Here is a 26097-nt window from a genome sequence, read left to right on the forward strand (position 1 = left end):
TGATTTTAAATAGAATAGTTAATTCTATCACTCGTGTCATTCACAGTTCTCCATTAAATTAAATGATCTATAACTGTCCCCGAGACTCAGACCTTCTAGAGATTCTATTCCTTATCTTTACAGTATTAATTGGGAACACACAAATCTAGATCACACAGAGGTTGTGTGGCTCCTTTGGGATGAAAGGTGATATAAAGTCCTATTCTGGAATTTTAATTTTGAATCAGCCTTTATCCGGCTTCAAAACCTCTCTTCGGTCTCCAAGCAGAGGAAAGGACTCAGAACCTGACGAATGAGAAGGGGACAACACATGAGCTTACCATCAAAGTGCTTCTTTTTTTAGTATATTGCTTTAGCTGCCTGTGTTTAGAGACATGAGATAGACAAACTTTCCTTATTTTGCTCTATACCACTTACTTCTAATGATTGTGATTCAGGCTATAAAAATATCACTGCAAGGACAATGTTTTATTTAAAAAAAATCGTGAATACAAAACAACTCGAGAAATCGAAGCCGTGGGCAGAATATGCTTTACTGATGTTGTTCTTTTCAGAGAAACAGTGGTAGACTTTTATTTCAGGATGGTAACAGACCAAAGCTGATATGCACCTCCTGTGTCAATATAAGAGATGGATGAACGAATAACTGCCTGAGAGCAAAACAGTTACATGAATGTACTCTCATACTTAGGAAAATAAGGCAGTGACCATGCAGAGTTAAGGAGTTTCTAAACTATCTTTTAAAAATAAAAAATATGTAATGTAGGAGACAATGAATTTGTCTTAATGGACATCTATTTCATTTAACCCCTTTTATCCTGTATATCACAAATCCAGCAAACTGGCACCTGTGACCTGAGATAAATGATGATATATGTTACAGGGTTCCATTGATGCAGATGGAATTGATGTGTCTTTTGACTGCCCAACATGGGTTACATTTCACTATCTATCCATATACACTACTTCCATTGATGCCAGTGAAAACAGCATGAAAAGATCAAAGGTAGACTCTGATAGTGGTAAAGGCAGTGAGAAAAAAGAGCATTCCCTGTTCACTAGCTGTTTAGCTTCTCTTTAAAAGTAAACTGAATTGGTTTTGATTGGTTAAAATCATTTCATTCAATGCCAGATTATACATCCAGGTATCATGGGTTTGCTATGTGTAGTTAGTATTCAGACTGTCACATGACTGTGAAAACTACAATTTTACTTTCATAACCCTTGGGCAGCTTGAAACTAAAATCTATTTAATCTGTTTCCTTACTGAAGTGTGCATTCTTCTATTTCCCAAGCACACTTATTTGTTCACTGTAAAGTTGCTTGAAAACAATGGAGCTAGAAAAGCCTTTCTTTGTTCCAAAACCCGCAGGTTCATTTATTTGATCTGAGGAAAAAAGCCCTGAAACATCACATACTGTATGAACTACACAAGCAAAAAGAAAACAGAGATCAAATTTTAGGTGGAATGCAACTGCAAGAACCACAGCCAACCGTGATGTTATGCTTATGCATTTTTATTTAAATAAAGGAAATTAACAGCCAATTATGTTTCTTATTGACTATAATATTACACACTTATTATAAAATTAAATATCTTTGGTTAAGATTTTCTACCAATCTTCACATCATTAATACAGAGAGTATTGCTACTGGTAACCTGCTAGTTTAAGGACAACAGGGTATCGCGTGCGATGGGCCATGCACTTCTGCCTATCAATAAAAATGCTGTTCGATTTCACAGCTATCTCCTTCTCCAGACTCATCCGCGTGTCTTCCAGGTTCCTCAGAGACTGTTCAGCCTCCAGTAGTTTCTGCTTCAGAGACTCAATGGACTCTGTCAGTTCTTCAACTTCACTGATCAACCTGAATAGAATTAAATAAGTAATCAAAATTAGAGGAAGGCTCCAAAGGCATGTGAGCTGTTATAGTTCTCTGGTTAGCTGTCTTTGTTCTTCTGAAACTCAACAGCCCAGTAATTGGGTGTTAGTCTGTACAACGGCTAGCAGGGCCTGGTGGGTGCTATGGACTTTGAGCTAAAGAATTATGAAATGAAGCTGCTCTCCGAGCTGTGAATGAAGTCTCTTCCAATAAACATAAAGCTAGGACTAATTTCAAAACGACTGTAATTATAAAGGTCTCCTAAAATTTATATTGTAAAAAATATGCTCAACAAACTCCAAGATAACCTTTCCCCATTTGGAATAGTCATGAAAGAATGATATGTTGTCCTAGATACTATTCCATTCTGCAAGCATCCTATGTTAACAACTGAAGGGCTAAAGATGGTTTAGATGACTGACTGATTTTTGACTGCCTGAACGTTCATGTAAGCCCAAATTTTTACCTCTGCTCGCTGGTGTACAACTGGAGGAACTACTGAAGCCCCTAGTGTTACTCCAGATGTACATTGATGTAAGTGAGATCACCACACGTTCCTTAGGTTCTTTTTAGAATGAATTGTAGAGAAGAGTTTCAAAGCCATAAAAGGCAGTTAGGTGCACGACTCTCATTGAAAGTTCCCCACAAATGTTTATTTCTTGGGAAAAGGGGATGCTATATATAAGGGGTATGTATTGGGGGGAGAGGAGTAAAGTGAAACAATATAAGGCCCCATTTCAGAAAAACAATTAAGCACATCGCTATTCAGCAAAGCACTTAAGCATGTCCTTATATCCTATTAGAAGCAATGCACATGTTTAAGAGCTTTGAGTAGGGATGGTTTGCTGAATCAGGGCCTAAATGAATGTGTCTGAGATAGCATAAAGCATTTGAATTAAGTAAAATGATCGAATCACTATACAGAGGAGAGAAGCAGCATATTGGCTTTGAATGGTGTATATTTTTGCTATAACCACCTGGGAAAGCTGATCACAAATTTTCCTAAGGGCAGGGGAAAAAAACACAAGTGGGAGAATCAATTACAAGCACAATAATGAGATCAAGAGTAACAAATTACATTCCGACCTTTAATTTGAAAGGATTTATTGCCCTCCAGTTTTTAAATGGATTATTACTGAAAATCGAATGCCATCAGCTAGTTCTTTAGAGGAGCTGATGAGTTTTCTCAGCTTCTAGAAATGCACAGCCCATTTACATTCGCAGTGCTTGAAGCGTAATTGATTCACCACATAATCCACCTCCCAGTGAACCTCTGCCAAGAGCATACCGTCTGCAAATTATCTACAACCTGTCAGGTTATTTTGGATCAGTTGGATAAGGTAAAGACCCCCACTGTTCAAAGAAGAAAGCGGACAGATATGTTTATGGATTCTCTATTTATAAACATTTTGGACCTGATTCAGATCTTCTTTACGCTGATTTCAATGGCATAACTCCCAGTTCACATCAGTGAAAGGTATTGGAATCAAGCCCAGTAATTAAGCGCTGAAGGCCACATGCTACAAAACTAAATGTCAACATATTTCATACAACAGTGGCAGTGACATTGTTAAACTTGGGGATTAGATAATTGACATTTCAGAACTGGCATCAATGGGTAAAACTCCATTGAATCTATGTCAACCCATTGAAGTCAATGATACACACATTCACAATAACACCTTATTGTGAATGGGTAAACCATTTATTTCTTTGCCACTGTATGTCTCTGCCAGGCAGAAGTTCTCTAAAAATGTCTTTGATATAATTGGGGTCTTTAATGACTCTCTCTTTAATGTGTTTACCTGAATTGTGCTGGATCTCTGCAGAGCTCAACGTTGGGCCTAAAAGATCTGTCGTACAGCCTTGTCTGAGCCACTTTCAGCGGAGCTTCTTTGTCCTTAATAGCTTGTTTGAGAGCAGCAATGTTGTTTTCTTGATCTCCAATCTCTTTAAGAGTCTGTTTGAAGAGAATATCCATGAAAAAAGACAAGTTTAAGACAATAAATTAACTTATATGGTACTATTAGTGTGTATAGCACTTTACAGACATTAAATGATGGGGCCTCTTCATGCTCCCAAGGAATCAACAGTAGTTTTGCTCCTGCTAGGTAGCCCGTTGCTGCCAGAATTTGGGAGGTGCAAAGGCCCTATAAAGCTCTTTTGTCTCCTTATCTCTGTTCCTACACTGAGCAGAGTGAAAAGTCTGATGTCCATTTTAAAGAGAAGCTGAAGAATTTTTGCAGCTGATTAAATACTACCGTCTATTTGTACTCTCATCGGAACCTGTTCATGGCACAATCCGTCTCAGTGAATTATTTCTGGCACTGCAATTAATGTAAATTACTCAAAAAGTGACAGGCTATTTTAAATTAGATCAGAAAGATTACCTATGCTTATGTTCACAGATTTCTGGCATTAGTGAAGCTGAAATCACTATGAAAAGAATCAGGATTTCTCACTTTATCTACTTTAAAACCAGTGAACTCCACTGACTTTGATGGATTTCAGAGGAACAGCCGTGTTAGTCTGTATTCACAAAAAGAAAAGGAGTACTTGTGGCACCTTAGAGACTAACCAATTTATTTGAGCATGAGCTTTCGTGAGCTACAGCTCACTTCATCAGATGCATACCGTGGAAACTGCAGCAGACTTTATATACACACATGAAACAATACCTCCTCCCACCCCACTGTCCTGCTGGTAATAGCTTATCTAAAGTGATCAACAGGTGGGCCATTTCCAGCACAAATCCAGGTTTTCTCACCCTCCACCCCCCCACACACAAATTCACTCTCCTGCTGGTGCTAGCCCATCCAAAGTGACAACTCTTTACATAATCAAGTCGGGCTATTTCCTGCATAGATCCAGGTTTGCTCACATCCCCCCCACCCTTTGTGACTTTGTCCTTACCCATAACTATTTCACATCTGGGGACAATGTATACCTTCAGATCAGCGGCACTGCTATGGGTACCTGCATGGCCCCACAGTATGCCAACATTTTTATGGCTGATTTAGAACAACGCTTCCTCAGCTCTCGTCCCCTAAAGCCCCTACTCTACTTGCGCTATATTGATGACATCTTCATCATCTGGACCCATGGAAAAGAAGCCCTTGAGGAATTCCACCATGATTTCAACAATTTCCATCCCACCACCAACCTCAGCCTGGTCCAGTCCACACAAGAGATCCACTTCCTGGACACTACAGTGCTAATAAACAATGGCCACATAAACACCACCCTATACCGGAAACCTACTGACCGCTATTCCTACCTGCATGCCTCCAGCTTTCACCCTGACCACACCACACGATCCATCGTCTACAGCCAAGCTCTGCGATACAACCGCATTTGCTCCAACCCCTCAGACGGAGACAAACACCTACAAGATCTCTGTCAAGCTTTCTTACAACTACAATACCCACCTGCAGAAGTAAAGAAACAGATTGATAGAGCCAGAAGAGTTCCCAGAAGTTACCTACTACAGGACAGGCCTAACAAAGAAAATAACAGAACGCCAATAGCGGTCACCTTCAGCCCCCAACTAAAAACCCCTCCAACGCATTATTAAGGATCTACAACCTATCCTAAAGGATGACCCAACACTCTCACAAGTGTTGGGAGACAGGCCAGTCCTTGCCTACAGACAGCCCCGCAACCTGAAGCAAATACTCACCAACAACCACATACCACACAACAGAACCACTAACCCAGGAACTTATCCTTGCAACAAAGCCCGTTGCCAATCGTGCCCACATATCTATTCAGGGGACACCATCACAGGGCCTAATAACATCAGCCACACTATCAGAGGCTCGTTCACCTGCACATCCACCAATGTGATATATGCCATCATGTGCCAGCAATGCCCCTCTGCCATGTACATTGGTCAAACTGGACAGTCTCTACGTAAAAGAATAAATGGACACAAATCAGATGTCAAGAATTATAACATTCATAAACCAGTCGGAGAACACTTCAATCTCTCTGGTCACACAATCACAGACATGAAGGTCGCTATCTTAAAACAAAAAAACTTCAAATCCAGACTCCAGCGAGAAACTGCTGAATTGGAATTCATTTGCAAATTGGATACTATTAATTTAGGCTTAAATAGAGACTGGGAGTGGCTAAGTCATTATGCAAGGTAGCCTGTTTCCTCTTGTTTTTTCCAACCCCCCCCCCCCCCCAGATGTTCTGGTTTAACTTGGATTTAAACTTGGAGAGTGGTCAGTTTAGATGAGCTATTACCAGCAGGAGAGTGAGTTTGTGTGTGTATGGGGGTGGGGGGGATGTGAGCAAACCTGGATCTATGCAGGAAATAGCCCGACTTGATTATGTAAAGAGTTGTCACTTTGGATGGGCTAGCACCAGCAGGAGAGTGAATTTGTGTGTGGGGGGGTGGAGGGTGAGAAAACCTGGATTTGTGCTGGAAATGGCCCACCTGTTGATCACTTTAGATAAGCTATTACCAGCAGGACAGTGGGGTGGGAGGAGGTATTGTTTCATGTGTGTATATAAAGTCTGCTGCAGTTTCCACGGTATGCATCTGATGAAGTGAGCTGTAGCTCACGAAAGCTCATGCTCAAATAAATTGGTTAGTCTCTAAGGTGCCACAAGTACTCCTTTTCTTTTTGACTTTGATGGAGTTACTCCAGAATTAAATCAGTGAAAATGAGTATAATCAAGGCCCATGAATCTGTATTTCTGATTTTTTTTTTACAAGGTATTACGCATTTTCACAGAATCATTCAGTCATGAGTTGCTGAATGTCAGTTTGTTGCACCTTTGGACTTTAAGGAGAAAAAACAAAATGGAAATTAACATTAATGCCCATAGAACTTCAGTAGTATTACAGTGGATGCCGTTAAAAAACAAGTATCATACCAATGGTATTGTCCTTACACACAGTAGGTAATACATTTAGAATGCACAGTGTACCATGCTAAATGCTCGCTTTTTAAGAGTATAATAATAAAAATAATCTTGGGAAGCAACTAGTGCAGTGGTTCCCAAACTTGTTCCGCCATTTTGTGCAGGGAAAGCCCCTGGCACGCCAGGCTGGTTTGTTTACCTGTCGCGTCCGCAGGTTCGGCCAATCGTGGCTCCCACTGGCCACGTTTCGCTGCTCCAGGCCAATGGGAGCTGCTGGAAGCGGTGTGGGCTGAGGGACGTACTGGCCGCTGCTTCCAGCAACTCCCATTGGCCTGGAGCAGTGAACCACAGCCACTGGGAGCCGCGATTGGCTGAATCTGTGGACGCGGCAGATAAACAAACCGGCCTGGCCCACCAGGGGCTTTCCCTGAACAAGCGGCAGAACAAGTTTGGGAACCACTGAACTAGTGGTTACTGGCAGTGATGTATATGATACTGACTACTGTAATCTTCCCTTGAGAGGTACAGTCACAGTAAAAATGCTCTCACTAGTTTATTAGATATGTTATGGAAAAGGCACCATAATGCACACTACTGTGGATGCTTCTATTTAGGAGTGACATGTTCATAAAAATGTTACCATTTCTCTATCCCCGCCCCCACCTGTCCTCTGCTAGCTCAGAGCTGCCCTTCAATGGGATCCAAAGCTTTTTTACTTTGCCTCCAACAACATCTTGAAACATCTCACCCTATTAATAGCTTTTAAATAGGAGTCTATGTTGTATGTGTACGTGTCTTGCATGTACAGCAAGATACACACTGTGTACTCTTCACACATGGATACAGTGGGAAAAATCCACCCTGGGTTAATTCCACTGACTTCAGTGGGGCTACACCTGAGATGAACATTGACCTAGTACTTTACAGATAGACAGGTGGGAAACACCTATTAGATCATAAAGTTCATCTCCTTGCCAGGGCAGGAGTTAGGCCCTGATTCAGCAAAGCACTTAAGCATGTGCTTAACTTTGAGCATGCATTTTAAGTCCACCGTGATTTAGTGATGCAGTGACAATAAGGGAACTTAAGCACACTTAAATATAATCATGTGCTTAGATGTTCTGCTGAATCAGGGTCACAACTGGAAACCCTATCAGATACTAAACTGACACAAAATACTATTCTATACTCTAAATGGACTAAGCAACTCTTCTTTCTTGATCATTCTGCGGTGATGATCTCAATATGTGTGAAAACTAATGGAAGCAGCTTAGCCAATAAACTCAGGGGCACCCTTACTTTTTTCAAATGATGTTCCAGTTTGTGTTTTGCATCTTCCATCTCTTCACAGCGTTTAGCAAAAGCCTCATTGACAGCAGCGCACTGCAAGTGGAGATCCTCAGCTGTGTCATGAAGGATATTGTCAATCAATAAACGGAGGTTGATGGAAGCCAGTCGCTCTCGCTCTGCCCTATAGATGTTGTCATGGCTGAATTTTGCCCAGGTTTCAGGTGTTGAGGCACTGTAAGGGATAGGGCAGGAATCACTCTCATGAACAACTTTGTTCAAGTTGCAATGGAAAAGAAAAGCCAAAGCAGAACTGTTCCATTTCCTTGGGTTTTATCATCCCATAAACTTTCCTGCTATGGCATGCACCCTTTAGTATTACTATAAATAAAACATGGGGGAACAGCAGGTGGGAGTACTCTCACCTGTCCTCTCACTTCTGAAGCAGAGAGAGATACACTAAATAGAATCATCAGAAGTTCTATCACCTTTAACAAATAGAATAAAGGCAAAACAAAAAATAAGAATCACTCATACATCTTAACTATACTGAGAGTGGCAAACATTGTTAAGACAGTGGTACATAAGCACTAGGATTTCTAGCCAATTAAGCTTTACAACCCATGTCTACTTTATCTACAAAGCAGATTGAAATATGATTCTGTGGTAATACTTTGCCATCTGTTGAGCATCAGAAGGAACTATATAACATTTTGTAAACTACATTGCAGGATTGGAGGGAAAAAAGTGACATTTATAATAGTTAAGCAATAAAATTCTGTTCTATATAACTTTTCTTTCAACAACTAACCCAGGGCCTTCTGTAATTCAATCTAATCAAGCCTTTGCATTGACTTCAATGGGTTTTGAATAACACCCCACCCAAATGTTTATAACAAATTATTGCTAAGAACTGATATTTTTGCAAATATAATATGTATTTGTTTGGTATAAAATAAACTTATATATAAAAATGGTGTGGTTTTAGCTGATACAGAGGATCCTTTACATCTCAATGGCTTTCCTTGTATAGGTTAATAACAAGTAGTCCTCACCTTTCCTCAAACTTTGATGAGCTGGGATGGAACTGGATGTTGGTGCTCTGATTATTGTATCTTCCACATTTGTCATCAATGTTGTATGTTTCCACCTTATCAGACCAATCCATTTCACAAATCTGCTTGTGATCTCGATTTAATCTAAAAAGGTGAAGATTACCACAAATCAGTGCTGGAAAAATAATACGACCTTGCAAAAACATCATGAAAATGTATGAGTCCAGAGGACAGAGCCTAGGACTTTCAAAGAAAGCTGGGTAGCTAACCCTCCTCCGATCCTTTGAAAATTCCAGCCCCAAATCTATTTCCCCAACCTTGCACAGCAGCACCCTACTACCCACTTCCATCCCTCCGCCCCAACTCTCCTCTGTACTAACTGCAATAGCTGGAGGTCTGATGGTGAGGTGCAGACCTGGACCTGGGGTTTCACAGAGTAATCCTGGTGGACAGGGAGCCCATATGGGAACTTCATAATGTGACCCACATGGTTTTCTTAGTCCTCTTTCCCACTCACCCAAAGTTTTTATCAAGGAGACAGCATGATTTGATCCTCAGAAAACACAGTATAATGACATTAAAAATTAAACCTGTTGCTTTATTCTAAATTAAATCTCTCCTGCCTACCACAATTAATTTAAAGATCTTTAGCAACAGTTAGTTATAAAATGTACCATTTTTCTCTCGCCTGTTACCACCAGATGTCAGTATGAACTAAGGAATCAAAAAGTCTACAAATGTTAACCTATGTAATACTACACCAAGACGATCTTACAACAATTATTAATACAAAGTAAAGTCTGAACTCAATAGATCCTGTATTGTGCTTTGAAGGAGGTTGCGACACAACAGCCCGTATTCTTCATAGAAATATTGTTATAATATGATTATAGCATAACTATGATATGTTTTGTGCAAGATAAGGCATGTGAGATATCATTGGAAAGGTTATGATTTACTGAATATGATTATCCTATTTGTATGCATGTATCATTTTTGTATCTAAACTTTGGAATATTGACTATACATCTTAACTACAAAAGTGTTTGCCCCTGGGGAACGCCCACCAGACAAAATGCAATCAGCCTGGCTGGCTAGCTGGGGACAAGTCAATGAACCATTAAGGAGAACAATAGGTCTTTGAAGATGCTAATCTCCCACCTTCTGGAGAAGCTTCCTGGGATGCTACAAATGGCCTTTGCCTCATGGCTGCTTTGACACTACAGGGTCATGTGGTCATGTCACCTGGTACTGGACTCCAACATAGAATACCAATATTTTTCCACTGAGGGGGGTGGGAATCACACTGAAAGACAAAGGATTCCTGCCATATGTGAATCCTATTTAAGGGAGGGAAGGGAGTTAATCAGGGTTCTTTCTTCACTGAACCCCCGCCCAGGATGACTGCTGGAAACATCTAAAGCTGCAGCAGCGCTGTAATGTGGCTGTGTAGTCGTGGCACCAGCACTGGGAGAGAGCTCTTTACAGCGCTGAAACTTGCAGCGCTCGGGGTGGGGGTGGCGTGTTTTTTCACACCCCTGAGCGAGAGAGTTGCAGCACTGTAAAGTGGCAGTGTAGACAAGGCCTAAGAAACAAAGACAAAGGGGGGGGGGGGCGGGGAGAGCTGAGCCCAGGCTGGAAAAGGTGTCTGGCTTGTGAAAGAAATGCCTAAAACAACATTTAGGGTGAGAAATTACTACTTGTAACCAGTTTCTTTAGTGTATTAAGCTTAGTTTGCGTGTTTGTTTTATTTGCTCAGTAATCTGCTTTGATCTGTTTGCTATCCCTTATAAAAACTTAAAATCTATCTTGTGTAGTTAATAAGCTTGCTTTTGTTTTCTCTAAACCCAGTTTGTGGAATTCATAACAGGGCGGGGGGGGGGAGGAAGCTGTGCATATCTTCCTCCACATTGAGGGAGGAGGCGAATTTCAATAAGCTTACGCTGTATAGTTCTCTGTGCATCACAGACAAAACAATTTTGGGTTTGCACCCCAGCGGGGGTGTGCACTTGAGTGCTGGGCAATTCCCTAGCTGAGTCTTCCCATGCAGAGCTGATTTCAGTATCCATGTCATTCCACAGCTGGTGTGTCCCTACCTGTGTGTTTGCTGGAGGAGGCTTGAGGGCCTGGCTCAGCAGGCCAGAGTAAGGGAGCCCAGGCTGATGGAATAGGAGGGGTCAGTGGTACCCCAGTACATCAGGTGGCACCCCGGAGTGGGGGGTAACCCATCACAGAGGTAATTAAACTATTTGAAATTGTTGTGTGATTCCACTTTTTATAAGCATTCTTTATTAAAATAATATTCTGCTTTATATCTAAGAAAATAAGACAAATGCTGGCTGATAAGAATAAAAGATTTTGAAATGTAATGTGTACTATTAATTGCCTCACCTTGAAATACCTTAGAATTTAGTAAACATCTTATCTTCAGACAGGTATATTGTAACATAAATGTAAACACTACTTTTCAAGAGCAAACAGACTTCCATACTAGCAAAGATACTGTCAGGTTTTTTCACTTCCTTAATTCATACTCACATCTGACGGCAACAGCTCAAGGGGCACAAGGGTACTTTTTTCTAACAAATTGTTTAAAAAGAGATTTTAAAATAGCTGTACTAGTCCCAATGCAATAGAGCAGTGACTTCAACAGAATAAAATGTTTTTACTGTACTTCTACTTAAATGCAATTTTGAGCCATCACAGAACTAGACAGATCTATTTGAAAGCAAGATGAAAAATCTGACCTAATGTTATAGAATAATGGTAACTATTGCTACAAAAAGACATGGCACTTCTCTTACACCACCTGGCTTGCTTACAATGCTGCCTTTCCATATACATAATTGTATCTATTTTGAGGGCTTAAATAGAATGGCATAGGCCTCGTGAATTTCACCTACTGACAGTTGTGTCCATAGAGGTCAGGAATGAATTTGGTCCTATAAATCATTAAGTACTTAGGAACAGTGAAAAGCATCTTACTGCATCTGGTTAACAGCTTGCATCAAAGTTCTCTTCAGAAGTTCTTGTACATTTCTGATAAGTTCAACTTCCTAGATAAAAATATAAAAATTATGATATTCAGTACATCCCATTTTCAGAGACCTTTGCTTTCAACCACTACTGGTGCGTTGCTAAATTGTCCACTAATTATCCATTCTCTTTGTGACACTATTTTTCATTATTGTAAAGACTTTGTCAAGATCTTCCGAGGAGTTAGATATGATTCAAATATAAGGTAGATCAATCAACATTGAATTCATTCAATAAATTACAGGTTTGTGACTAATGCTTAAAGTATTTCCATTCTTTAGAATTTGTTGTTTTAATACTGCATGTATATTAAGAGTAAGGAATATGTTTTATCATATTTAAGACAAGATTTGCAACAGTATAGGCTGATATATAGATGTTGGTGCTAGACCTTTTACAAAATTATTGTATGTTTAAATGGCTTTAAGGCACCCACTGAAAAATAATCTATTGAATTTCAAAGCTTTGTCATATAGGATCAGACCAACTTAGTCCAGAATCCTGCATCTGGTAATGGACAACACCAAGGAATATGGAAAAATCTCATAATGCATCTAGTCAGTTCAACAATGTTGTAGATGGAGGACCAATTGTCTCCTAAAGCCAGCAGGTGATTAGTTTATGCCCTGAAGAGTTGACCCACCTCCTTGATAATGGGACAGATGTCTAAAGCCCCAGGTTGAACTGATGTATCATGCTAATTTCATAATTAAATTTATTTGGATAGGAAACTAAAAGTCTGTATTTTAAAATATCCTTTACTGAACAAGGAAGCATCTTAGGTTGTAAGAAGTTTGCTTTGTTCCTGAAGTGCCATCATACAAGAGTGATGTAGTGGTGGGAGTCTGCTATAGACCACCGGACCAGGGGGATGAGGTGGATGAGGTTTTCTTCCAGCAAGTCGCAGAAGCTACTAGATCGCACGCCCTGGTTCTCATGGGTGACTTTAATTTTCCTAATATCTGCTGGGAGAGCAATACAGCGGTGCATAGACAATCCAGGAAGTTTTTGGAAAACGTAGGGGACAATTTCCTGGTGCAAGTGCTAGAGGAGCCAACTAGGGAGGGAGCTTTTCTTGACCTGCTGCTCACAAACCGGGAAGAATTAGTGGGGGAAGCAAAAGTGGATGGGAATTTGGGAGGCAGTGACCATGAGTTGGTTGAGTTCAGGATCCTGACACAGGGAAGAAAGGTAAGCAGCAGGATACGGACCCTGGACTTCAGGAAAGCAGACTTCGACTCCCTCAGGGAATGGATGGGTAGGATCTCCTAGGGGACTAACATGAAGGGGAAAGGAATCCAGGAGAGCTGGCTGTATTTCAAGGAATCCCTGTTGAGGTTACAGGGACAAACCATCCCGATGTGTCGAAAGAATAGTAAATATGGCAGGCGACCAGCTTGGCTTAACGGTGAAATCCTAGCGGATCTTAAACATAAAAAAGAAGCTTACAAGAAGTGGAAGGTTGGACATATGACCAGGGAAGAGTATAAAAATATTGCTCGGGCATGTAGGAATGAAATCAGGAGGGCCAAATCGCACCTGGAGCTGCAGCTAGCAAGAGATGTCAAGAGTAACAAGAAGGGTTTTGGTTTTGGTAATTAAATATTCATGGTAAATAGGCCCAATGGCCTGTGATGGGTTTTTAGATGGGGTAAGATCCAAGTTACCCGGGAAGGAATTTTCTGTAGTATCTGGCTGATGAATCTTGCCCATATGCTCAGGGTTTAGCTGATCGCCATATTTGGGGTCGGGAAGGAATTTTCCTCCAGGGCAGATTGGAAGGCCCTGGAGGTTTTTCGCCTTCCTCTGTAGCATGGGGCACGGGTCACTTGCTGGAGGATTCTCTGCTCCTTGAGGTCTTCAAACTACAATTTGGGGACTTCAATAGCACAGATATAGATGTGAGGTCTTTTTTAGGAGTGGTGGGTGAAATTCTGTGGCCTGCATTGTGCAGGAGGTCAGACTAGATGATCATAATGGTCCCTTCTGGCCTAAATATCTATGAATCTATGAATCTATGAAACAAGAAGAAAGTCAAGGAAAGTGTGGGCCCCTTACTGAATGAGGGAGGCAACCTAGTGACAGAGGATGTGGAAAAAGCTAATGTACTCAATGCTTTTTTTGCCTCTGTCTTCACTAACAAGGTCAGCTCCCAGACTGCTGCGCTGGGCATCACAGCATGGGGAGTAGATGGCCAGCCCTCTGTGGAAAAAGAGGTGGTTAGGGACTATTTAGAAAAGCTGGACGTGCACAAGTCCATGGGGCCGGACGAGTTGCATCCAAGAGTGCTAAAGGAATTGGCGGCTGTGATTGCAGAGCCATTGGCCATTATCTTTGAAAACTCGTGGTGAACGGGGGAAGTCCCAGATGACTGGAAAAAGGCTAATGTAGTGCCAATCTTTAAAAAAGGGAAGAAGGAGGATCCTGGGAACTACAGGCCAGTCAGCCTCACCTCAGGCCCCGGAAAAATCATGGAGCAGGTCCTCAAAGAATCAATCCTGAAGCACTTACATGAGAGGAAAGTGATCAGGAACAGTCAGCATGGATTCACCAAGGGAAGGTCATGCCTGACTAATCTAATCACCTTCTATGATGAGATTACTGGTTCTGTGGATGAAGGGAAAGCAGTGGATGTTTTGTTTCTTGACTTTAGCAAAGCTTTTGACATGGTCTCCCACAGTATTCCTGTCAGCAAGTTAAAGTAGTATGGGCTGGATGAATGCACTGTAAGGTGGGTAGAAAGCTGGCTAGATTGTCGGGCTCAACGGGTAGTGATCAATGGCTCCATGTCTAGTTGGCAGCCGGTGTCAAGCGGAGTGCCCCAGGGGTCGGTCCTGGGGCCGGTTTTGTTCAATATCTTCATAAATGATCTGGAGGATGGTGTGGATTGCACTCTCAGCAAATTTGCGGATGATACTAAACTAGGAGGAGTGGTAGATACGCTGGGGGGCAGGGATAGGATACAGAGGGACCTAGACAAATTGGAGGATTGGGCCAAAAGAAATCTGATGAGGTTCAATAAGGATAAGTGCAGAGTCCTGCACTTAGGACGGAAGAACCCAATGCACCGCTACAGACTAGGGACCGAATGGCTAGGCAGCAGTTCTGCGGAAAAGGACCTAGGGGTGACAGTGGACGAGAAGCTGGATATGAGTCAGCAGTGTGCCCTTGTTGCCAAGAAGGCCAATGGTATTTTGGGATGTATAAGTAGGGGCATAGCGAGCAGATCGAGGGAGTGATCGTCCCCCTCTATTCGACATTGGTGAGGCCTCATCTGGAGTACTGTGTCCAGTTTTGGGCCCCACACTACAAGAAGGATGTGGATAAATTGGAGAGAGTCCAGCGAAGGGCAACAAAAATGATTAGGGGTCTGGAACACATGATTTATGAGGAGAGGCTGAGGGAACTTGGATTGTTTAGTCTGCAGAAGAGAAGAATGAGGGGGGATTTGATAGCTGCTTTCAACTACCAGAGAGGTAGTTCCAGAGAGGATGGTTCTAGACTATTCTCAGTGGTAGAAGAGGACAGGACAAGGAGTAATGGTCTCAAGTTGCAGTGGGGGAGGTTTAGGTTGGATATTAGGAAAAACTTTTTCACTAGGAGGGTGGTGAAACACTGGAATGCGTTACCTAGGGAGGTGGTAGAATCTCCTTCCTTAGAAGTTTTTAAGGTCAGGCTTGACAAAGCCCTGGCTGGGATGATTTAATTGGGGATTGGTCCTGCTCTGAGCAGGGGGTTGGACTAGATGACCTCCTGAGGTCCCTTCCAACCCTGATATTCTATGATTCTACCAATACTTAATGAAATGACCTTTCTGCCCTGGAAGCTTGTGCACTGTTATTTATTAGCTGGTCCAATAAAAGATACCACATTTCCTACCTTATTTCCTCCGCTTATTATTTGTGGCCTAGACATTAAAAAGAGCTACAGGGCATTAAAAAACTCCTCATTAATGTTGCTATTTTACTCCAATGACAGTCATCTGGCCAGCAGAGAGAGAACATATTTACTATCAAACACTATTCTTAGAACTGTGCTTGCACCAGTTGATTATATTACAATGTTTTAGACAAATAAGGATGTATACAAGCCACTGACACATCAGCTTATTCTCCATAAGAAACAAAGGAGGAAAATAATAAAGAACAATTTATTTTAAACAGAAAAAGGACAAGTCTAATCAGGGTGAAAATGGCATTTTTAAGATTCTGAGATGCACTGTTAAAATGAAACCTATTAAAAAAAGTTGACAGTGTCTCTTTAATAAACTGCCCTTGCAATGAGGAATACCAAGGAAGGAAATGTTACGAGGGCTGAATTGTTAGACAGCACCATTTTGTTACAAATATTTTAAAAGATTTAGCAAGACCCGAGATTTGAAATGCCATTAAAGATAATTGATTTCATGTTGTGTGGTATATCCTCAGTTTAAATAAAGAGGCAATAGCATTACCTATGATCAATGTACAATTTAATTGCACAGCTTTGAATATGAAAAGCCTTCCATTACCAATTAATAGGTCTCTTACATGGCAAAAGAGATGCAGTACTAAAATAAAGGAGACTCTTGTTGAATGACCTACAATAAAAGTAACTGCATTTCTGCTGGGGGAGATGTGCACTTAAATAGAATACTTAAGAAATGCAGAAGCAATAGCCATAATCCACGGCAGCCATAATGCTAGTGGGAAGTAGATAAACCTAATGTGCTCCAGACACACAGGTTTAAATAACAACCACTTCTGCATGCTGATCTGCCATATGATTTTTCATGACATTTAAAATAAACTCCATGCTAATTCTTAAGCTGCATAAACTGGCAGAGCAACCTCATGAAACATACAGCCAGAAACCATGTCAGTAACCATGCCTTTTAGCTCTTTGGGAAGGTTTAGGATTCCTGATTTAACTCCAAACCTTAAAGTAGATGAGCTTCCCTCTTACCCTGAAACAGTGTGTGCAAATAAACGTAGAGTATGTTCAAACTAGCAAAAGACACCTACAGGCCCCCAAATTTCTGCATTATTACTCAGGCAAAGTTCAGTGGGAGTTTTGCCTGAATAAAAGCCGTGGGATTGGACACTAAATATTCCCGATTAAGGCCCCAATCCTCCAAAATGTATACATGTGCTTATCTTTAACCCACTAAGTTCAGTGGGCCTGCTCAGTGCCTAAAGTTGTGCACTTGTGTAAATCTTCACAGACTCAGAACTGAAGACATCTTACCACATAAGAGACAGAGGGATGAGTATGATTGAGCTATGTATGATTCATGCTCACCAATGCAAAATGCTCCCCTTCATATGTGTATAGGAAATGGAGCTGGTGTGGTGCTTAGGGTGACCAGGTGTCTGGTTAGGATTAGGGATAGGGTTAGGGAGCCCGCACCCCTGGAGCCCGCACCCCCAGTTATAGCCCTCACCCCTTCCCACACCCCAACCTCCTGCCCCAGCCCAGTGAAAATGAGTGAGGGTGGGGGAGAGCGAGCCACCGAGGGAGGGGGAATATAGTGAGAAGGGGGGGGGGGCTCAGGGAAGGGGTGGGGCTAGCGGTGTTCGATTTTGTGTGATTCGAAAGTTGGCAACCCTAGTTGTGCTTAAAAAAAGGGGAAGTTTTGCCTCTGCAGCATGGCCCTCTTTCCCCAACCCCAAACCTGCAGAAGTGCCTCCATGTGGCTCCACAGAGTTCAAGGCTGCAGATTTGGAGCAGGCCAGCTGGGACGGGGCAGAGGATTTGGCTCCCCAGGCCTGCAGGGGAACACAGCCTGGTGCTGTTTGAAATTTCACTGCTTCCGTGAGCATCCATGATAAAGGGAGTCAGAGTCTGGAAGCACAGCTAATTAGGACCAAATCCTGCCATCACTCTATGACTCCCCATGGGAAGAAGTTTGTGGTTTAACAAGTGGTAGAATATATTTATAGAATGTATATGAGGAAGGAAAAATCAAATCCACAGCTACAAAACTGGCTAGGTGGTCGTACTGCTGGAAAGGATCCAGGGGTTACAGAGGATTACAAATTGAATATGAGTCAACAATGTGATGCAGTTATGAAACAGGCTAATATCTTTTGGGGATGTATTAACAGGAGTGTCATACGTAAGACCCAGGAGGTAATTGTCCCACTCTACTTGACACTGGTGAGGCCTCACCTGGAGTACTGTGTCCAACTATAGGCACCATAATTTAGGAAAGACGTGGACAAATTGGAGACAGTCCAGAGGAGAGCAACAAAAATGAAACATGGTTTAGCAAACCTGATCTATGAGCACAGATTTAAAAAATCTGGACATGCTTAATCTGGCGAAAAGTAGATTGAGGGACGACTTGATAAGAGTTGTCAAATATGTTAAGGGTTGTTATAACTCTAAGGGTAGTTAAGCTGTGGAATAGGTTTTCAAGGTTGTGGAATCCCATCATTGTCCAACCGGTTCTTAAAAATCTCCAAACGCATGTCAGGGATGTTCTAGGTTTACTTGGTCCAGCCTGAGCAGAGGGGGCTGGACTTGATGACCTCTCAAGATCCCTTCCAGCCCGACATCCCTGTGATTCTATATTACCTTTATTTAGAGTGTGCATGGAACTGTAGTATTAATTAGCTTGAAGACCCTTCATATATTATGAGAGGAAGGGACTATTAAAGGATTTTAGTCACTAGCAGCACTTTTGTAGTTCAGAGGATGACAATAATGTAGATTTGTATTTCTCAGAGTTGTAAGTATCGGACTTGATGGACGATATGTTCTCATTCCAGTCTTTTATGTTCTCATGTATATCTGGTCATCTCAGCTATTAAAATGAAATGTCATGGAATCTAAAAGGATCTCATTTAATTTTCAGTTTTCTTTTCCATAGTTACGAATAATAATCTTCATGACCATCATAAAATGATTGTCAATTTAAAACAAAATGAACATTTTACAGTTTAAAATTTAGTAGGTAATTTATTTTATTACAGGTTTTAGTTTTATGGTGCTATAGATGGTGCTTTCCTAGGTAGAATGAATCTAGTGATCAATCCATCACAATGCATAATTTTGTGCATCTCATTAATATCACTTGGAGAAAATAATGGGAATTTTTAAAAGCAAATGTTTGTGAGTTTCTTAAGCCAGGGTGGTATAAGCAGAGTTTTCTGTTTAAACCAGGGTGGTATTTGGCCCTAAATTAATCAATCTGGAGACTGCATGTGTAGAAATACCATTTGACATGCAAAATATACATAACTGACACATGATTTATACCACCATGTGACAAGCCCATGCTAGTGCTTATAATATAATATTAGATGCAGGCACAAAAAGTTATTAATCTGGCATTACAATGACGCAGAGGAGATTTAGAGTATATGATGAGATGTGCTATGATAGTCAAATACATCATTCAGAGTTAGATGCATGTTTATATTTTCCTGAGATCAGATATTTCACGTGCAGTAGTCTGATGTTGGAAGAAAGAAAAGTGATGTAACTTACATGGATACATCTTTATTCATCATGAAAGACCATTCTGCTCCTTCGTCCAACCTTCCTTTCCTAACCGGAACTGCCCTTAAAATACCTCACTTCAATACATCATCTAAGCTGATTCACTCCTTTCTAAGTAAAAGTCACCTAAGTACTACACATCTGATTTATATTACTCACCTGAAGATCTTTCACTGAAACATATTCATCCCTCATTATGGTAGTAGTGAAACAGGCAGTATTACATATCACCCTATGTGTTCTCAATATGACTCCTCCCTCTACTACCTCTAGGAGAGAGAGGCTGAAACCCTCTATATGACAAAAAGTAGCAGGAAATCTTCCCTCTAGCTACCCCTGGTTTCTTACTGTGGTCACCTGCTAAAGTGACTTCTGCTGGAAGGAAAAGGAAATTACCCTTCCATGCAAAGGGTTTCCTCAGCTTGCGTGTCTGTTGGTGCTGTCTCTATAAACACCATTGCCCAGATCATCAAAGGTATTTACGCTCCTAACTTCCATGTGTCCAAGCGCTGCTGAGAAGGTGCCTATCTTTCAGGGACTCTCATAATACAGGATCTGAACACTGCAGAGCAGAGGAGAGCAAAGGATCCCACATATCAGTGAAAAGGCCCCAAAATGACAGGAAATGGGAGCAGTAACCTGCTCTGCCTGTTTCCACCTCCCCCACATAGCTACAGCTGTGTGGATTTGGGGGGCCAGGGAGTAACCACTCTACTTGATACATCCATCCCCACAAATAACAGATTTCCCAGGGGGAATGAACGGGGCTCCTTGCCAAGCACACCTGGTAGGAGAAGACGTAATCAGCTTAGTTTGCAGCAAGGGAGATTTAGGTTAGATAATAGGAAAACCTTTTTAACTCTAAGGATTTAAGCACTGGAACAGGTTAGACAAACACCTGTCAGGGCGGGCTCAATAGACCTTTCTGCCTCAGCATGGCCTCCTGTGGTCCCTTCCAACTGAACAATTCTATGGATATTAGTGCACTGCCACATCGGGGGTATTGTACCAATGGAAATAAGGTTGGAATGTGCCAAGCCTAGTAGGGTAGGGGGGCATGAAATCAGTGAAAAGGGACTGAATTGATTGCACAGACACCCTGGAATTCAATTTCCCCATGCGATCAAAAAACCTCTGCCCAAGGGAAGGTATGTCAGACTCTCCACACAGCTGACCAGGTAGTGTCTTTAGAATGCTGTTTCCCTACCTTTGAGTTTTCACTGGGAGAGGAACATATGGCCCATCGTCCCTTCCCAGTTCCGAAGGAGGAAAAGACAAACCTAGAATGAGCAGCTCTGATCCTCCATTGCTTGAGGGAGGGGTTAGCATGGAAGGTGGTTGGACAGGTGAACAGGATTTGGAACAAATTTTTAATAAAACTGCGTATCTCCTCCAAATCAATATGCAAATGGAAATAAACCCACCAGCAAATCAAACCATTATAAACATGCATTAGCTTTGAAATCTGAGCCATGAGCAGTCAGAACTCATGGCTGAGTGACAAGTATTACTATTCTACGATTGGAAAGAGCAAGACATACAAGATAGAGATTGATTTTCTGGAATGAGAGTGGGGCATTTAGCATAACCAGGTCTTAAAGAGCTGGCAAAGTCACAAAGAATTCACTTCAAATCATTCTATTTGCAAACATCTCTGCTGCAAAATTCATGTATTTCAGTTAACTCTTGCACTGTTGTTGTTGTTCTCATATTATTCATTCGTTTCCCTCATTCCTCTTTGCAAAGGTCATTGGCATGGTAACAGAATCTTAGCTTCTCAAGAGTTCATCTGCTTCTGGTGCTTATGCCTCTTCTGAAATCACATCATTCTTTCTTTATGACAGGTCCAGTTGGCTGTTGATGCTTTGTCATCAGAAACAGAATTACGATTTAAAAAGTGAAGAACTAGCAGCAGCAGCAGATGGGCTCCTTAGAAATGAACTAAGTATCCTTCATAACAGTGAGTAACAGGTGAGTAATACAGGAAATAAGCTATGCCAGATGAATATTTTTGTAAATGTACGTTTGACAAAGTTCTCCATAAAGCGTCAAGAGCCTGTTAAGAGAATTTCTGCTTGATAATCTGGGTATAATCATGTTAATGTTTATGCAACAGAAGGACAGGCCACTATGTTATCCTTTATGCTATTTAACAGTAATCTCATATTTTTACTATCAACTAGAATATTCCCATGAACACTGGTTACAACATCTGCATGATCCCAATTAAAGAACTCCTATAATATCCTAATTGCTTCCCATCCACTATGAAGTCCGGCTCTGTTTTTTGTTAAGTACTAATATTGCCGTTTAATCTGGTCAATAACTCGTCCTGAATCAATTTTGGAACCTTCAAAATATATTGGAGATTGCAAAAAACTAGGTATTAACTGATTCCTTAGATGCAAGAATAAGGAGCATTCCAGAATGCAAAATGGGTCCAGAATCTGTCCTCAGTTACACCCGTTCAACCATAATTACATTCATGGAATTGTACAGCTATGAGAGTAGAATTTGACCCAACGCATTCTGCACACAATATCGCATTGAAAATCCCAGCATCTCCAAAGCAGATGCTAAAGTTTCTGCTGGAGGCTCTCTTTGGGGAACATGTTCCAAAACAGTTTATTTCATGTTTCAGAGTAGCTGCCGTATTCGTCTGTATCCGCAAAAAAAAAAAAAAAAAAAAAAAAGGAGGACTTGTGGCACCTTAGAGACTAACAAATTTATTTGAGCATAAACTTTTGTGAGCTACAGCTCACTTCATCAGATGAAAGCTTATGCTCAAATAAATTTGTTAGTTTATTTCATGTTTGCTAAACTAAGTTTGCCAGAAAAGTATCACCTGTATATACCCTCTGCCTGCCTACGCTGTCACCCCACACAGTTGTCACCCATCTACCTTGTAATCTCAATACTGTATCAATCTTGCAGCATGATAAAGATCCTGCTTTGTGTTGAAACCACCACCTCTCTCTTTCTTTCCCTCAACAGGACAAAAACAATACCATGTACAGGAAGACAGTTATGAGAAGAGTGGCTGGACATTGCCCACCCAAGGGCTACAACTGGCAACTAGCCAAGAACCTAGGGTGGCACTTAACTGGCACCTTATATTTTATATGGAGGTGCAGCCCATGGATGTCTCATGCCAGTATGTGATGCTCCATGTCGATCTCAGAGGCCTCCATTCTGATCTTGCTTGTGTAACCCTCCTGCCAGGTGGAGCTGGCAGCAACAGGGGCCGGATTCAATATCAAGACCAGGACCAAGGGGGAGAGGTAGCAGGCAAGGACCTTTAGTCTCCCCTGGTCCTGCCCAAGCAGTGAGAACCAAACCGTTGGGAACACAACAGGCCACAAGGCCAGGAAGCAGAGCCAGGTCTGTGCTCTGCTGGGACAGGTCTCCATGGGGGGTGATCTCCACAGTCTGTCTACCTTAGGGTACTGCGGCGCTGCCCATCATCGCAGCCCCTGGGCATTTTAGAGATGAGGGGGGCTGCGGAAGGGCCTCAGGGCAGGCCCCCGCCCCACTCACCTTCAGCAGCTCCGTCTCCACCTGGTCCCGAACCAGGTCCCCCGGCTGCCTCCTCTCGCGGCACTGCAGGTTGTCGGTGGCGATGGTGCAGGGCACCTCGGTGGCGTCCAGCGCCCGCTCCAGCCGCACTTTCTGGGCCGCCAGCAGGTCGGTCTCGGCGCTCAGGTCCTCGGTCTCTCTCTGGAGCTCGGCCTTCCAGAAGTGCGTGTCCTGGAGGCGCTGGCCCAGCTTGGCGGTGGAGTCCTCCTGGCTGCGCTGGGCCAGGGCGGCGGCGTAGGCGGCCAGGCTCTGGGACTCGTGGCGGCAGCGCTCGGAGCCGTCGCGGTCGGCGAAGGCCTGGTGGTACTGGGCGTAGTTGTGCTGGTGCCACTCCTCGGTCAGGTACTTGGCGGCGCGGAAGCCGGCCGTGGCCAGGCCGCACGAGGAGTCCGGCCCCGTGTTCAGCGCCGCCTCGTACGCCTTCACGGGCAGCTCGGACACCGGCACCGCCTGCGGCGCCGGCTCCCTGGTCAGCAGCACCCCGCTCTGAGCCATGCTCGCTTCCCGCCGCACAGCGGCCCGGCCCCGGGCACCGCGACCAGGAAAGGCCGCGGCTCGCTGCGGGGCCTTCGAGCGGCGCCGCGCTCAGCGTCCTCCCGTTGCCCCGGCGACGGCGGCCAGCCAATCAGGGAGCGGGTGAACCTTCGGCCGGGAAACCCGAGACCGTGACGGGTTAGCGTCCCGGCCGCGCCCGTCGTTGCCCGGGCGACGGTGGCAGCCAATGGGAGAGCTATGGGCAACGTTCTACGCTGTAGGGAAACTCGAGCCGGGCGGCGGTGAGCGTCCCCGACCCCCCGTTGCCTGGAGTGACGGTGCCAACCAATGGCGTTGCCGCGCCTGAGGAAACGTTCCATGAGAGTGGGAGGGGGACTGTACTCCTGCTCTTAAAGGGCCAGAGGACCTGGTGCAGGGGGAGCAGAGTGTGCCCTTGCTTTGTGTGGAAGGGCTGACCCTCGTGGGTAGAGCTGGCTGGCAAGGGGGTGCAGGAGCCTTGGCTCTCTCCCCCTCCTCAGGGTCACATAGGGCCTGGGCCCTGTAGCATTTACTCTGTGACCTCACCTGAGGTCATCCATGCCCTGACCGTGGGCGACAAGACGTTGTCCAGCTGCAGCAATACCTGCCCCCTGGTTACTGGACGTACTGCCCGTCAGCCGTGGCCATCTCTTTGTTTGTTTCCTGGAAGCAGATGCATCCCGCAGAGCTTTCGGAGGCCCGCTGCAACGCTGCGTTTCATGGTTGACCCTGTACTGAACGCTTGGAACTTCTTGGTGAAAGAACAGCCCACTGCCGTGAGCTGCTGGCAGTGCAGAGCCCAGGAGACCTAGGCCGTGTCCACGCTAGAAACACTACTGCTGTGCCACTCAAGTGTAGACACCTACTACAGCGACAAAAGTAAATCGCTGTAATAAATCCACCTCTGCAAGAAGCAGTAGCTAGGTCAACAGGACAAGGAGTAATGGTCTCAAGTTGCAGTGGGGGAGGTTTAGGTTGGATATTAGGAAAAACTTTTTCACTAGGAGGGTGGTGAAACACTGGAATGGGTTACCTAGGGAGGTGGTAGAATCTCCTTCCTTAGAAGTTTTTAAGGTCAGGCTTGACAAAGCCCTGGCTGGGATGATTTAATTGTGGATTGGTCCTGCTTTGAGCAGGGGGTTGGACTAGATGACCTCCTGAGGTCCCTTCCAACCCTGATATTCTATGATTCTAACAGAATAATTCTTCCGTCAGCCTGTGTCTCTCAGAGGTGTGAATTTAGGTCGACGTAACTTTCTAGTGTAGACCAGCCCAGGGTGGAGCAGTTTTGATTCCATCCGGTAGAATGCAGCAGTGTAGAAACACACTACCCAGCTCGTTACACGCTTATGCTTACACGAACATAGCTATGGTATAATGTTGGATAACCTACAGCAAAGCCCAAGATTCGATTTCTCACTGATCTGCTTTAAAGAAAATAAAAAGACCATCCCCAGAACCCAACCAACACCCTTTACCAATCAAGCGCTTGTGAATTATGTCTACTGCTGTAGCACCTGTTTAATTTTCATTTTGAGAATTACAACAGCATAAAACTTAAATTTTAATATCTGGGTTATTACCAGGCACATAAATAAATACAAATCTTGGGGCAAAAATTGGGGATAGCTCCTGCTTTGAGCAGGAGGTTGGACTAGATGACCTCCTGAGGTCCCTTCCAACCCTGATATTCTATGATTCACAGAGTTAAAAGAAATCACCAGAAGGTGATGAATACTTCATATTCTGTTTGTCATTTTGGGAGGAAATTCAATGAGATCAGCCTAAAACAGAAGGGGATAATTCATCTGGCAATAGAGGGTGCTGTTGCCCATGCATTGCAACTAAACAAGACTCCCCTGATCTTCAGTATCATTGTGATGTTTAAAAACCATATGCTCCTCATTCCTCCTGGTGTTATTCAATGTAATCAGCATTTTGAATGACATGTGGAGAGAAGCTCAAAATATCCAGAAAAGTTATCCACTCTCAAATACATGCAAATAGATGGATGGATGTTCACTGTAAATGAATTTGTGGCTGGTGAAAGGTGTCTGACAGCCCGAAGAGCCAATTCACAGAGCGGGCAGAGTACCAGCCACGGCAATGCAAGGCTCCCCCATATTCCTGCTGTTGTGCCTCGGCCCTGCAATTGAAGGAACCTATAGAGCTGAGAAAGTGGCATGGTCCCAATCAACTATCCAGCCTTTGCTAATACAGGTGTCCATCAGTGCCCAATGTGGGTGGTGGTTTCTTGTGATGCCTGATAGTCACTCTACTTGGAGCTGGACTGAGATCCACAAAACCCATATTTCCCATAGGCCCCTGAATCATAGAAATGTAGGGTTGGAAGGGTCCTTGAGAGGTCATCTAGTCCAAGCCCCCA

At 43.1% G+C, this 26097-nt stretch overlaps 1 protein-coding gene across 1 annotated transcript; it reads right to left on the minus strand.

Moving 5' to 3' along the window:
* Window positions 1–1501: 1501 nt before the first annotated feature.
* TEKT4 (tektin 4) lies at window positions 1502–23810 on the minus strand. The gene is made up of 6 exons (XM_048867583.2): window positions 23160–23810; window positions 12087–12157; window positions 9102–9245; window positions 8059–8281; window positions 3687–3841; window positions 1502–1866 (listed from the first exon to the last, which is right to left on the minus strand). Exons 1-6 carry the CDS (start codon window positions 23691–23693, stop codon window positions 1650–1652), a joined length of 1344 nt encoding a protein of 447 aa, XP_048723540.1. The 5' UTR covers window positions 23694–23810; the 3' UTR covers window positions 1502–1649.
* Window positions 23811–26097: the final 2287 nt, after the last annotated feature.

The sequence above is a fragment of the Caretta caretta genome, chromosome 10 (genome assembly GCF_965140235.1).
Source record: "Caretta caretta isolate rCarCar2 chromosome 10, rCarCar1.hap1, whole genome shotgun sequence".
Taxonomy (NCBI): domain Eukaryota; kingdom Metazoa; phylum Chordata; order Testudines; family Cheloniidae; genus Caretta; species Caretta caretta.

Bases quoted from the DNA above. Each gene is read 5' to 3' on its own strand.
- TEKT4 (XM_048867583.2), bottom strand. From the start codon at position 23,693: ATGGCTCAGAGCGGGGTGCTGCTGACCAGGGAGCCGGCGCCGCAGGCG. The intron at 9,246-12,086 runs GTAAGATGCTTT...TCACCTTTTTAG, and splicing joins CAAGCTGTTAACCAGATGCA to ATTAAATCGAGATCACAAGC. The intron at 3,842-8,058 runs GTAAGGGTGCCC...CTCTTCAAACAG, and splicing joins TGGAACATCATTTGAAAAAA to ACTCTTAAAGAGATTGGAGA.